The sequence below is a fragment of the Paramisgurnus dabryanus genome, chromosome 12 (genome assembly GCF_030506205.2).
Source record: "Paramisgurnus dabryanus chromosome 12, PD_genome_1.1, whole genome shotgun sequence".
Classification (NCBI taxonomy): Eukaryota; Metazoa; Chordata; class Actinopteri; order Cypriniformes; family Cobitidae; genus Paramisgurnus; species Paramisgurnus dabryanus.
In genome coordinates, this window is record NC_133348.1 from 21,858,053 (window position 1) to 21,874,123 (window position 16,071).

General features: G+C 39.3%; 1 protein-coding gene across 2 annotated transcripts in view; it reads right to left on the reverse strand.

Moving 5' to 3' along the window:
• The window catches only part of jag2b (jagged canonical Notch ligand 2b), a 42,944-nt gene extending 27,257 nt beyond the window's left edge, over window positions 1-15,687 (reverse strand). For both annotated transcript variants that reach the window (XM_065257176.1, XM_065257175.1), the window contains exons 1-2: window positions 15,446-15,687; window positions 14,672-14,989 (exon numbers count right to left, since the gene is read on the reverse strand). In XM_065257176.1, the coding sequence (XP_065113248.1) occupies window positions 14,672-14,989; window positions 15,446-15,514 (387 nt within the window). In that variant the 5' untranslated portion in view covers window positions 15,515-15,687. The remainder of the gene's footprint in view (window positions 1-14,671; window positions 14,990-15,445) is intronic.
• Window positions 15,688-16,071: the final 384 nt, after the last annotated feature.

Consider the following 16,071-nt stretch of genomic DNA (forward strand, 5'->3'; position numbering starts at 1 on the left):
ATCAGCTTCAAAAGGCTCCCACGCTGCAGGTTTAACTGGCAGCCGTGCATACACGCAATCTACTGCAACGCTCTGGCACATTCACAAACAAGCAGCTGCTCGGTTCAAACCATGTGATTGTTAAAATTAAAGAATACTTTAATCAGGTGATCACATGACAGTACAATATGAGGCTCTCCTTGCCAAGATAGGCAAAGTGTTATCCGCCGGCAGCATTGTTGTGGATGTCACGAACATGTCATGATGTCATGACTCAGTTAAGTGCGAGGTCAGGGGGGTCAGAGTGGTTTCACACGCCTTATCTAAAATACTTGGCCTTCCTCAAAGATGGCATGCCAGTTAGAAGGCAGAGAATTGAAAAACTGAACCTGGGTAATGAAAGATATACAGATATAGTTGATTTATACAGCAATGTAGGTCTCCATTAGTCTGTGATTCATGTGAAAGTTCATCAGCTTTTGTAAAGAGAAGCAAAGTGCCCTTGTCTAACCTGCCAGTAGGATCCTTTCCGTACGTTTGATGCAAATCAACACATAACCACTAGTTCATGTCTGCAGCATTGCTTGAAGGCAAACTTACAACAACATGTTTATAGGAAAGATGGCAAGAAACCGCTCAATTCCAAATAATTTGCATTATAATGAAAGCTGTATTTAAAGACATGCAAAACTCTTTTGAATACAAGTCCCACTGGTTCTGTCACAGACATTGATTTATTAAATTAAAACGATGTCCAGGTTATTTATTGATTTCATGGCCAGTGATGACAACATGTTGCTTTTAGGGTAAATGCTTGTGTGTCCAAAACTGCTACATTGCTGATATAATTGAAAAAAAAACTTTATATATGGCCAGACACCTGTGTGTGTCATGTTATTATTAACTCTTTACAAATATTAAGTTTGTAGTTACGTTTTTGACCAGCTAATGTTGGACATAGAGGCGTTTTGTCTATCATTAGAATGGCCGCATTGGAGGCAGTAAGGGCATCACATTGCTGCCTCACATTTTCATTAATTTACGGATTATTACGTTTATTATAGCTTCGTAGATGCGCAGTTGTTGTGTCATTTGGCAAAAACCTGTCATAAAACATGAAGTAGTATGATGATCAGTTTATTTAAAGGAATATCAGTGTTTCCCATACGTTGATTTATTCGTGGCGCACCGCCACAGAATCAGCGCTGGCCGCCACAAATAGATTTTTCATGATCCCCATTTACATTTATATTTTACTGTTTAAAAACGTCTTAATTCATTGTTGCAAGCACCCAGCGCGCCCTCCCTTTCTATGTTGCATGCAGTGCGCGCCCCCTCTCTCTCTCTCTCTCTCTCTCTCTCTCTCTCTCTCACATGAGCGTGAAAAGGTGGCGGTGTTTCAATGTCCGTTCCGCCGTATACTTTCTTTTTCGCGTAAACGTCAACAGTCACAGATTTTACTGACAGAGAAGACGGCGATGACTTGACGAAAGGTTAGCATTAGTGTTTCCCCACACACACCCGTTCTCTATAATGCGATATGCCTGCGCACGTGTTTTGTAGTAACTTTGTGTAACAGTTACTGTGTATTCTATCATATTTCTGAATTTGCACCCAATTGTCTGCGCTATACGCGACAATAAAACTCACATTTAAATAAAAAGGGGCTCATAACAAGACATTGATGAGAAGAGCAACAGCAGTAAGACTTCAATGTAAATGTATGGTGATTTATATACCAGCTGTAAACATACACGTACGTTTCGTAATTTCCTGTTATTTTGCGGGTTTCTTTCAAATATAAAAGCGCTTAAGCATTTACTTGTATTCTAGGCGAAAAAAACAAGTCAGTGGCAAGTCAGTTCCTGAATAACACGACACAAACTTTAAAAAGTCAAATTCACTTCTCAGAGGCACAGAACTGTTCCTGAAACTGACGTTCTCCCCAAACTGAAATTAAACACAGTGTTTCGAGTTTTTCTCGTCTGTGTCATGTTGATATCAAGAAGCAACGTGCACATGACGACGAGAGAGGTGACCTGCTGCGCAATCGAGTTACCCCTCCCATTTCTGAATGTTTAACTGAGATTTCTAATCCCGTCCGAATTGACCATCAATATTACAGACGTCCTGTGGTAAAATTACATTACGCCATCTACAACCGTAAAACTAATCCCATCCGAATAGGGCTATAGTCTGCTCATGTTATGTCTGACAACAGAACTGATAATATGTAAATAATAGCAATCAGTTGTGTTAAAATGCAATATAACGTGACAGATCAAAGAGTAGAAGTGAAACATATTTCAGGTGCCAACACTCGATCAAACCGGATCAAACGCAAACACGTGATGACGTCACATATATGCTAATTAGAGTGTGACGTCATCACCGCCACAAGTCTCTCAAAATCCTGTGGGAAACACTGAATATTCAAATTTTCTTAAAAGAAAAATCCAGATAATTTACTCACCACCATGTCATCCAAAATGTTGATGTCTTTCTTTGTTCAGTCGAGAAGAAATTATGTTTTTTGAGGAAAACATTGCAGAATTTTTCTCATTTGAATGGACTTTAATGGACTCAACACGTAACAGTTTTTTTTCAACTGAGTTTCAAAAGACTATAAACAATCCCAAACGAGGCATAAGGGTCTTATCTAGCAAAACGATTGTCATTTTTGACAATAAAAATAACAAATATACACTTTTAAAGCACAACTTCTCGTCTAAATCCGGTCCAGCGCGACCTAACGTAAATGCGTAGTGACGTAGGGAGGTCACGTGTTACATAAAACGCACATTTGAGGACCATTGTAAACAATAAACTGACACAAAGACATTAATTAGTATCAGTTGACATACAACACCATAGGAACGGTCCTCGTTCTCAATACTTGTAAACACTGGGGCGGAGTTTCGCGTTCATCCTCTGTGATGTCATGACGTATTGCGTGGGGTCACGTTGGCGCATCACGACCGGATTTAAACGAGAAGTTGTGCTTTAAAAGTGTATATTTGTTATTTTTATTGTCAAAAATGACAATCGTTTTGCTAGATAAGACCCCTTATGCCTCGTTTGGGATCATTTAGAGTCCTTTGAAACTCCGTTGAAAAAAAACTGTTAGTGTTGAGTTAAGTATTAAATGTTGGGCTCTATTAAAGTCCATTAAAATGAGAAAAATCCTGCAATGTTTTCCTCAAAAAACATAATTTCTTCTCGACTGAACAAAGAAAGACATCAACATTTTGGATGACATGGTGGTGAGTAAATTATCTGGATTTTTCATTTAAGAAAATGGAATATTCTTTTAAGACCGAACTGGCTATACGGCTCAATGACAAATCTTACTAAAACACTAAACATTTTGGGGTGGTTTCCCGGACAGGGATTAGCTTAAACCAGGACTAGGCATTAGTCTAGAACTTATAGACTAATGCCTAGGAAATATAACTTGTTTTAACAAACATGCCTTACTAAAAGCATTACTTCGATTTATTTTGATGCAAAACAAAGGGCACTGATGTATTTTAAGATATGTCAGTGCAAGTTGTTTTCAGTTTGGACAGCTCTTACATTTGTTTTAGTCTAGGACTAGTTTAATCCCTGTCCGGGAAGCCGCCCCTTAATGTTTGCTGATTAAAGAAAATGCTTTACATATTTAAACAACCAACAATGTGTGACAGTGGAGTTTTGAGGTTTAGTCAGCTCTTTTTTTCAATACTTATCATTGGTTATTAGCAAAACTAAAGACAGACATACAAAATGACAAATAATGATTATGCAAAAATATGACGACAAAAGCCTTTTACCAGACAGCGACAATATAATCTCCATTAATCTGAGCTGACAATACATTTTTGAATGACACAGAAATTTGGGCCAAACTGAGGTTGGGGAGGTGTTGACATCACTGACCACAACCTTCAATTACCAAATGTAAGACACCACCAGGCCAATTACAGGCCACTGAAAGGCTTTTTTGTATCATCAGTCTGGAACAAGATGGGACTGTTCCCTATATTCATTCCTGCTACTTTAAGAGCTAAAAACACTTTAAGATTCCCCTCTTAAGAATTACTAAAATCTGATGCTGAATTAAAATTTCAAACATATTATTTAATCTCAAATGCATTTTATTACATAGACTCGATATGAGTCAAATGGCAACAAATGCATCCAGCTTTAACTTTCCGAAATGTAACAGTGAGAATAAACCAATAACAAAATCCTGCTAGATCCAAAAAATGTGTTTTCCTTAGGAGGCAAACGGCAATTCCAGTGTACATCTATCAAGCCATGGTACAAATTCAGCTGCTGTGTTCTCCCCAGGGCTTTACAGAACAGGTCTGATCACAAATGAGAGCACTTTGTTCTCACCGGTGCTCACAATGTGATGTCCACCACCCAATTCAACACGACACGACACGACAAGGTCATGTTTGTGTCAACCGAGTCTAGACTTGGTTGAGATAGGCTGAGGATTGTAGGGGGCTATGGAAGGTCCAGTCATCTCACAGGATCTGCATCACAACCCCTCAGTGGTGGGAAGAAAAGGTTGAAAAGCCAGCTCTGTAATCAATCACCCAGAAGAGAAAGGTGTCCTCTACTCCATTATCAATACATAGAGGTCTTGGCCATACTGCCAACAGGGGGTGACCAGGTCATTTCATCTATGCCTTTATCTCTTTCTCTCTCTCTTTGACTGTTAAACCATTTCTAAATCTAGATTTCTCACAAAAACAACAACTCTCTGAAGAAGATTACCTCAAGCTTGCAGTCCAATTGGGTAAACCAAGGAAAACAGTAAAGATTGCTCCTCAGACACTGGTAATGACAGGAGACCGTCATGGGGAGGAGATAGGGACACTTCAAAGTAAACAGCTAACAAATATAGCTGGGCAAGACTCTGTGAGAACCTGGAGCAGCGGTGACATTTATCTTCACGTCCCACCCTAACTCAGCTTGTACAAAAGATTTAACAAGAGGGCTTTCTTTGTGGCGTAAAATGATCAACGATTAAAATAAAGAAATGAGAACAAGACAACAATAGAAAAAAAATTTTTATATCTGAAAAGATGTTATTAGAGGTCATTGTCATTGTTTCATGACCAATAAAAAGTGGGCATCCTCTGGAATGTGAAAAGTCATTTCCATAAACTCTTGTCACCAACACTACCTCACATCCCCTTAAGCAATGCCTTGCTTTTTCATACCTTTAATCAGATATACATCTTCCACTGTTTCTGCATACAAAGCTGGTGTCCATATGACACGACTTGTTTCAACTCGGTCAATTGTCATTTTCCGCCAGACTTCCATGGCACAAAAGCAGACAATAGCTTTGTTGAAGCATCATTATGGTCTTGGGAAGATGGGAAGATAGGAAGATGCAGCCTGATGTACACTCCAAGCCCCGGAGCCAGTAAATGATATTCTGTGCTCAGTCACCTCCCCTCTTTCAACATATTCTCACACTAGTGTTGAGTTCCTACAGGCACAATACTAATGCCCCTTCACTGACTACAATGCATCCAGTTAACCTTGCAAACCCATGAGACATCATCATCAATAAAGCAAGATGAACAAGAGTTTGTTTATGTTCGCAAGACTGAAAGGCGATCTGGTTGCAGGTGTAAGATGCAGAATTATGCTTGCGTTGTGCTTATCGCTGCAGACTTGGCCGGCGTGGGGCACGCTCTGGGTGAGCGTGTACACACACGGCCCATTTAGCATTCTGCTGCTATGCCAACAACATCATTAGCAATGACAATACAACAAACCCCTCCCCTCAGGGTGCTAATTAAACTGGAAGGGACGGCAATGGGCTAACACACATACACCCACAAACACACAACCACACACTTCGGGTTACAGTACGTACGGAAATTCAAGCAAAGATGTGTACAAGTTTTCTTACTCATCATGGTAACAAGGTCTTTAAGATATGTACTAGATTTAGAGATGTTAAAAGTACTACTGAAGCCCTATTCGGGTGGGATTAGTTTTATGTGGTAGATGGAGTAAAGCATCGTCTCTCCTCATCTTCTGGAAACCAAAATGTTTTTTTTTCACAAGGTATTTGTTCCAGAGGTCAGTTTAGTCATCATTAGCCACACGGATAAACACACAGAATGGAAGTTTACTTCGGGCCAGCTGCAAAACTCAATATACCACCCAGTCCAACACCATATAGGTATATAATAAAAACAGCAGCTTTTCATTACTTGTTTAATCATCCAAGTTCAAAAATCAAAGAATTTATGCATTAAGACATAATGTGCAGAAAATATGATGCATATGCTTATGCATTTGACAGATGTTTTTATTCAGACTTATAGACTCATTCTGTACAAATATACGCAATTACGCATCATAGATTGCTTAGACAAAATTTACTTAACCACAGTTCAAAACTTAGTGTCACTGTAATCACATTCGTACATTATACACTGAAGTTTAATTGTTATATTTATACAGGAATAAAACAAATAAACAACCTAAAAAATATATTTTTCATAGATGGTTTACTACTTGTATTACTATGTGTACCACCCTAGATACAAATAGGCAAGACACATCAATCACCACTATACTGTACAGAGCTTTGGTGATTCAGATCTTCTCAATTTCAGAGACTTTTCAACTGCGGCATTTGTAGAAACTGAGACTAGCATGGCTGCTTGGCAGCAACAGAAACAGGCTGTGAGGTTTGAAGCTGCCATATCCCAATGGGCACAGCTCACAGATCTCCCAAAGACGCTGGCCCGGATCAATTCTCGCAGCTCTTATTCCTTCCAACCCATGTATTACGCAGCGAGTTGCCACACCAAGTAAAAAGGCTTCCAAAAATGAATTTGTAACACATTAACCTTATCTGAAAAAGTATTTCACCTCGTAGCTACTATTACATAGTGTTATGACCCCAACATGGAATGACAATATTCCATAAACGGCTCACGGGCAACCACCCATTTGGCAACCGGCCCCTCAGTTACTACAGTGAGGCGGCCATTTGACACCCTAGACTACTAGCTCATCATCAAACCATCTGACAAGCCAGTTGTCTATCTGTCTGTCTTGTCCGGTTACAGCACTGCTCATTATGCCCGTATCAAAATCTAGTTGATTCTAGTTAAATGACAGAGACACTGCAAAGCAGATTTAGGTCTTGCTAAAGGAGTCTTTTTGGAGATTAAGAAGAACCATTTGATTGACATGTTAAAGACATCAAATCACAGTCTGTTTAGTTTTGATGTAAAAATCAATTCATGATACTACAACCACACTAATGTACAGAAACTGTTTAGTTATGTGATTTTATAAATAGTGCATATTTTTTGTAATGATGCACCGATAACAATTTTTTCCATTACCGATCCAATTTCGATACCAGAATTCTGAGTATCGGCCGATCCCAATTAAAATGACATATGATAGGTACATTTGAGCAAATAAATAAGCTAAATATATTGTCCTTAATTTAGCAAAACCATTGCAGTAAAAATTATTCAATGCAGAGTGGCACAACAGCGCTTATGCACATCTTGGGTGCAGAACTTATGCGTATCCAAGGCAAGTCCAAGTATCATACTAGGAATTGAAATCACACATTTTTGAGCGCTACATTCACCACGTTGATAACTTCAACTCTCATAGATCTCGTACTTTGCAAGTCTCGCAACGAAATATCATACAACATCTGGTAACAATAAACACAGGAACCAAAGATATTTATCATCAAAGTGTCCTCATGTTTTAAATTTGCACTCGGATGTAATCATTTTGGTTTTAGTTTTAACAAACAAGCTTAAACTATTAGCCTTTTCTTGCAAAATTACTTTTAATAAAAATACATTTATTAGGGTGCTTTCACACATACAGTGTTAAGGTCGGCCCAAATGACGTGTCGGTCTGAGTAGGGTTTGTTTGGGTCAGTGTGAACACAACAGCCGCACTCTGGTGCGTACTAAATGGCCGCTCCAAGACCGCTCTAAACAGGTGGTCTGGGAGCGGCTGTCGCCAAACTCTGGTGGAACCCATCTGTGGTGTGAACACTGCTCGACCTCGGGCCGAACCGAAGTTCTCCACGTTCTCCACATGTTTGAGCCACTAGGCTCCCGTCGTGACGTGAGCCGGGTGTTATATTGTGAGTTAACAACAAATAAAGCCATCTTGGTCCGTTGAAGATATTCGCTGTCTCCTGGCGGTGTAAGCTGATGATTTCATAAATGCATAGCTGTCCTCCACAGACAAAAAATAGTGAAACTTTGATTATTTTTAGCAAAAGGGCTTTAATAGAGTAGTTGCGCAATTTTGCGTTAAAGCAAAGAAACTTCACAAAGATGTGCATAGTTTATCTGCATAGCTTGCTAGATTTGCTCTTCATTCACGCTGGTTGTCGTGGAAACGTGGGGGGTGGTCATGGGGTAAGCACTGTCAGAGACCAATGACAGCGCTGACCGTTGTCACATTGTGTACGGTGCGGTGTTTCGAGTAAGGTAAAAACAACATATGTGAACACGAACCGCACTACCTTATACAATGTAATTTGGTGCACTCCGAGGCCGCACCATGGTGTGCACCAACATGTGTAAAAACAACCTTAAACAAAGATGTTGTTTGAATTACTGTTATGATGGATGAATACGATTTCTGAAGCTTCCACACCTACAGCCGAGTAAGAGACCACTCCAATTTTGACTTTAATCATTATTTCTAGATGTACTGTGACCATTTCAGTCCAGTTTCTTGAATTTCAACAAAAGCAAACCTAGGAAGTGTCATAAAGTCACCAGACAGCAAATTTAAGACCCATGCCATGAAAGACGTAACTAAAATGTTTTATATTTTTTTACAAAAAAATTTAATTTTTCATTTTTTTGAATAAGTATTTTGTTGTTGAGAAATTAATTTGAACTTTTTTAACAGTATTAAAGATCAGAAAGCAACTTTTTTTCTTATTCTGACCATATTTTTCCCCATTTCAATTTTCAATAAATAAATGCAAATAAAATCTTTTTCATAAAGAATTTGGCAGAAATGTTTACGGTAGTTGACAGTAGGGCTGTCACTTTTGTGAAAAAATCATTTTCGATTTTTAATATATAAGTGTTCATTGAATCGATTGTAAAATCGATTTTCCATGTCTAAAAAGACGTTTCCATTTTCAACGCCAAATAACAGACAAATGTAAAGAGAGCGCCTGAAACGCACAAGTCAGCAATATTTCTTATTCATTGTCATTAAGTTTCGTGCAGAATAACAAACAGCAACAGTAGTGCAACATTCTCTAAAAAAATATGCAGAGTGGACTGCTGCCATAAATGAAAAACATTACTGCAGGCTTCAACCGGCTGCTTTTATGATTTAGGCAATTCAAAAATTATTTTAAATAATGATTCGATCCATTTCAAACAACTGTTCAAAAATGAAACTTTAAATAGACTTACTTGAAGTTGAGAACATGATGTGTATTTTTTATTAAACGTAACCGACACTTAGGCGGCACTAGGCAGGCATAATGAAATGCGCAAAAAGACTAGGGCCATTACAAATTATTGGTCAGGAAAACAAGTCGATCAACATTTTAGGGGTCAAGAGCAGAGCGCTTTTCATTCACTATATGTCCATCTGTTGAGAAGACGCACTCCGACCGCACTGATGTCCCAGGGAAACTCGGGTACTTCGTTGCCAGCTGCGTATTTTGTACTGCCAATGTTCCATCACAAAAGCGGGTTGCTGTCAGCTCGCAAGGGTGGCTCCTTGTCATAACTCATCATCTCCTGTAAGGTCACAATTTCAACGCTCTCTCGTGTTGCACAGGTTTATTGACGTTGTCCTCCATTTTCTTTGCAAAACACTAGATGCAGCGATTGAAAGCGTGAAACTATAGGTGCGTAAAATTGCTGGGTATTTTCTGTCTAGCTTTCGCACACCTACTGCACTTTCGGAATTATTTATTTTCTTTTTCTGCTTGTTTGTGAGTTTTGTTACATCTATTTTTTAAACTGTTTAATTCTTTTAAAATTAATAGTGTACATATTTGGTTAAAATCGATTGCCTATTTTCGTTTTCGAAACTTTTTTTGGTTGGTCCGATCGATTGTGCAATCGATTTTCGAACGAAAAGTGACAGCCCTAGTTGACAGAATTTAAAAAAAAAAAAAAACATCTTTGTGTTCAGTTAAAGAAAGGAAGTCACAAACATCTGAGATGGGATGAGTAAATTACGAGAAAATTATAATTTTTTAGTGAACTACTCTTTTTTTTACTTCAGAATCAAATCTAGCTTATTAAACAAAAAATTATTTCGTTTTGTAATATCCTTCAGATCTGTCTGATGGTTTACAGTACAGTAAGCAAGCATAGCGCCCGTCTCTATCCAATCCGTGTTGTTAAGTGGCCAAGTTATTTCACAATGACAGAATGAGCAGCAACTCCATTATAATCATTATCATTTTGAACAAGGTCAGAGGTCAAGCGCGAATTAAACTTGCTGAGCGCTAATGCACATTAATTACAGCAGCACACCTGCTCACAATTCATTAGCTCACTGGGCCGCTCAGGAAAGATGCACATGCATTAGTCAAACACAATCACACATGCAACACATCCATGTATGCCAGCATGACAAAACAACAGGCTCTCACGGAGTACATTCAAAATCAACCGCTAAGATAACAACAGGAGCATGGTGATGTACACGCACACAAATACACACACACTTCTAGCAGTTAAAAGTTCTGTTCACATTTGTAAATTGTTGCTGAGAGGAACCCAGTGCCAGGGAGGAAGAGCATCATGGCTTGTGTTCATGAAAACAATTAGTCGAGCACCGTGGACTAACAATAGAAACTCCTCTTTCTCGCATGCACGCACGTACGCACACACAAATCTCTAGTGTTATTGGAAAGGGTTAAGTTTGCTTACTCCCACTTCTTTCACTGAAAGGACCCCATGTTTTTTCTATCCCTTCTCAGGGGAGACATAAATGGCAATATAAGCACACTGTCTGATACAATTATGTCTATCACTGGAAGCTTGGTACATTTAACCTAATGGAAGCTCTCTACTGGGCATCCAAGCAGACATTTATTTATCTTATCCTCCATGAGAGCCATGGTTCATTTGCTCAACATCTCAACATGGACAGGCACATTTAAAAGCACTTCAACACAGAGCAAGCCTCCTTGGGTACTTACAAAATAACAGCGCTTTTTCACCACTTTTATTCCAATGCCAGGCCTAACCTTTGTCAAAACCCTACTGCTGCAATCATGTCAGGCTTATAATGTTAATGAATACAATACTTGAATTAAAAACTCCACTCTATCAATCGATTAACAGCATTTTGGAAAATACCCTCTTCTTCCAAATGCAACCTCTAAGTAGGCTGTTTTATCATTTAAACTAGTGCACCATGTGGGAGTGATGAAGTAGGAGGTACCTGGCCTACAAGCTTCACTAAAGTCCAAACAATATCTCTTTTATATCATGTAACCAGCATCTACCACATCTAAATAAACAACAGGGCATGAGTAAATATGTGGTCAAAATAGTTAAAAAGTCAAGGTGGAGATAAAAATCTTAATCGAACCAAACAGCTGGTTTCATGTAAGTCACCTCTGGGCACATCGGCTCCAAACTGGCCCAGTCTATCCGCGACTAAAAATCTACCATGACGGCTGCATTCAAATGCAGAAAAATGCAACCTCTAAGGGAGTCTCTTCCCGTTATATGATGGAAAAGGGTACAAAAAGTCCTACTTTGCTCCAAGCCACAAGACAATGTTAATTGTGGTGGCAGAACAAAAAGGTATTTTAGGGTCAGGAAGAATGGGGATTGAGTCTTGCATCAAACTAGTGATTGCTCATCTTAAACTTCCTGTTGAATCACCACAGCAGGTCTCCATGGAGAGAGGGAGATATCAGCCCCACCGGAAAACATCACAAACCACTTTCCTTTAAACAATGGTTTAATAAAGCTTTTAATATAAATAAAAATATTTAGAGACAGCGCTTCCTGTTGTGTTTTAGCAGTCGAAAAGATTTAATCTGTCCCTCACCTTTAAGACAACCCCACAAGGATTTTTAAGTTGAATTAAGATGATTTTTTTAAACTCATTTTTCGAATAATTTCTTATTTCGTTCCATTAATTTGCACAATTTAGACAAGCTTTTTAATGCAAATACTGTTTTAAAATATGTAGTTCACACAACTAGAGGCATGAATTTTTGGGCAGACATCAATCGATTTGACTCATGAGATGATTAATACATTTTGGATTTGATTCAAACACGATTTGTGCAAACTTATGAAAACCCATTCGGTTTGATTTATAATGCACGGTAAAGGCATTTGAAATTTTTATTTAATATTTATACATTTTACAATTAAATTCGATGCTCTCTGTTTTAACCATTCAGTTTTATGAGTCGACATTCGTAATCGATGCACTGATAAAACAAATAAATCGTTACACTTCTAATCACAGCATTATTAAAAAATAGCTTTGGTCACATTTTTGGTATTTTGGTCAGCACAGTCCCACCCACAACTTTATGGCTTTCATGCAACCCCATAAAAGATGACAACAACAACAACAACAAAAGGCATACATGGCTTACTTGAACATTTTAGGCCTTAGGGGAGCAATGATCTATAATCAGCCCCCATCAGAAGCCACCTGCTCTGATACTGAACTGGACAATTACTGCTTTCTGTTGACCGGAGATGTAGCCAGCTGTGACTGGCTAATTACACAGTCAATAGTCGTGAGGCTCTAGCACTTCTTTCCCAGGTGAGACGGGAACGAGTGGCTTCACTGAAAGACCAGTCAAGGGGGAAGGGGACTCGGAGGGCAATAGATAATTGTTTACTAAAGGCCCATGTAACCGTCTCCTAGCAACTACCCGGCAAGCTCCCAATCAGGTGTGGCTGATGCTGCCGTTTAGCCTTGAAGTGTAGCGGTCCTCCGCTCCGACGGATGCTTACAGCTGCTGGCTTTATCGTAAAACCAGAGAGACGGTGGCGGACTCTTGTCACTGTGTGGTTACTCACTCTCTCTCTCTCTCTCTCTCTTTAACACCCTTGCACTGTGGAGCTGGCACTAACACAGACATAAAACAGTAACAGTAACAAAGCTCCATTACATAACTGCAATGGCTAAAAGTAACAGGTGAGAAACTTGGCTCTATAAAACCTACTGGCTGTAATAGACATTGTGAAATACGGACTATCCTTACAGCATGTTAAACAAAATCCTTCATTAGAAAATGTAATGCATGCCCAGAAGTTGGCAGATTCAATCTCAAAGATGGGCCGAGGTACTAAAAATCGTTTAACAATACACCCCAGATGAAGTTACAGTTGGCACACATCAAACACATGACCGGATGCAGACGCAGTAAGGAAGAGATTCCTCTGGCAGTTTCATTAGTTTGCATCGGACACTCAACAACCACAAACACAGCACGGCATTAAAAATTCAAAGTCAATCCAAGGCTTAAAAGAGGGCAGACAAACTAAATCTAAGTAATATAGGGACATATCAAGGTGAGAAAGAGAGAGCAGGTGTACCACTTAACCTGGCTTTGATAAAACTGACCCTAGAGGGTCAGATTGATAGCATGTTACACATTAACTTGAATGGTTGTGGGTCGTGCGTGCAAATGTGTGTGTGTGTGATGGGGGTGTAAAGAAAAGGTGTTCAACTGCTATATGAGGGCTGGTTAGCGGGCGTACCATTAAACACAGGTGAGTGAGTTGGGCTGCAGTCCAAACCTGACAGTCAATACCATGGCAGATCTCTTTGTTGTTGTTGTTGTTGTGTTTCAGGTGTAACAATGAACCACATAAAGCAATGCAGTGATTTGCTACCTGATATCAGCATCAGTAATCTGCCAGTGTATGTAGAGAGACACTTGATAAGTGTTTCAGATATTAAAACAAGGGAGAGACAACTAGTACTGTATGTGGTACCGTTACAAGATATTTCCATGGCAACCACAGTTTCCGCCAAAATCCACAGCTAGTGCTGCTAACATAAATCCTTACTACTATAAAACTATAACTGAGTAATATAAAAAAATCTAATTACGTATAATTACGTACACAGCTGTATATCGGCAGAAACTTAGGTCACCAGGGTAATTGTTTTCAACGGAAATAATCTACTGAAAAACGTATAAACAAATGTATACAAATCAGTAACACAACAATTGAAACACGTGCAGCTGCAGCCGTTGTCTTCTTGACATCTTCACAACAGCAATGAAAACAGCGTCTCTTAAGCCAACAAACAGTGGCTGTGTCTCAATATCAAGCGACTTGCCTACCTAGGCAGCGTTTTATGAAGGCGCCTATAATCCCTATAAAATCATCCCAGTAGGGTTGGAGATACAGCCAAAAAGGTGGGGTGTGTATGTACGTCACCTTAAATGCACCTTTACAGCAGTCAAAATGATGTTGCGTTTGCAACGAATAGATAACCAGAAGAAAATGTTACAGAGCATTATCTTTTTTTATATATAATAAACATATTGAAATTAACACTTCGTTGAGACAAGTCAAAAAATAACAGGACCATGTTTCCAACACGATGAACCCTGTCATCACCCTAGCACCACATAGCGCTCTACAGTGACAGCTCAACGCACTTCATTTTTACAGCTCAAGTGACGCGCACTTACCAGCCAGGCGAAGTCAAAGGGGATGGTGATCCTCCCCGCATCGCTTATTTTCTTGGGGTTCCTGGGATCCTTAAAAGAAAATATATTTCCACCGAGAACGTCCGTAGATCCAACACCAAAGGTGCAGGTGCCGGTTGTGGTGAGTTCGGATTGGTACTCCTTCAGACAGACTTTAAAGTAAGTATCGCACTCGTCCCGCACGCAGCGCTGGTCTTGAGAGTTCCGCGTGCCGTCGCAACAATCCCCGTCCCACAACTCACCGTTTATATTTTCTACAGCAATCAGCTGTAGCTCGAAATAGCCAGAAGACTGGGACACCTAAAATAACATTGAAATAAAAAATAAACAGAGAGCCCAAATACTGGTTTGCATGAAATGTGTTGCACATTTGTTGCAGACGACAAATTATACGTGTAGATAAATGTTTGTAAGACGAAGGGAACATTACTTGAGGGAATGTGTTAAACAAGCCGGACTGACATTATATATAATATACAATTTGCCTACCTGCAATGCGTGAAAGATAAGAAAACGGACTAAAAATTTTGACTGAATTGACATGAAATCGAGTTCAAATTTCTCACATCCCTTGACAGTCCAATTGCACGAGCACATGTGTCTGCGTAATTCAAATATCGATCACTTTGAGCATATTTCCTCTCTTGCCATAAACACTTCTTAAATCATCAGCCCACACCCATTAACTTTTCACTCCCGATCACTTTGATGACAATTAAATCGATCCACAATACCAGAAACAATCAGCGCTCTCACCTCCGTCCATATCGTTAACAGCAGGCACGCTATTGGGAACCAATTCCTAATCCCGATACAATTCCACATGCCTCTGATTTCAACGTTAGAAATTAAAGAGACAACAGATGGAAAACGGCCGTTGACCGGCGACAAGATCCTTCGCTCCTGACATGCAAAATTTCACTAGCGTGGTGTGTTTGCGTGGTGATGGTCTGAACTGATACTCTCCCTCCGTCAGATCACTTCACAGCAAATGATATGTTTCACGGCTACCGCACGCCTGAGGAGATCTCGCGTGAGTGACAGCTGAATGAACCAATCGCAAACGCCCCGCTTAGGTTGTTGGCCAACGCCGTTCGGGGGCGGAGCATTGCCAAAAAACTTACGTTGTCTATTACACCGTGAAAGGTGCAATGTTTCACAATCAGTAATAAGACACGTTATTTAATTGCCATCAAGACTTTTATGTTATTTTTTTTACTTCTGAAATCAAAATAAAAGGTGATTTTTTTCATAGACAGCTTTACTGGCACTCTTACAATTAAACTTTTGTAAAAATTCCAACTTGAAATTGACTAGTTACATTTACATTTAGCTAAAATGTACGTACGAAGCTAAATATAAACCCTGAATATTAAAATGTT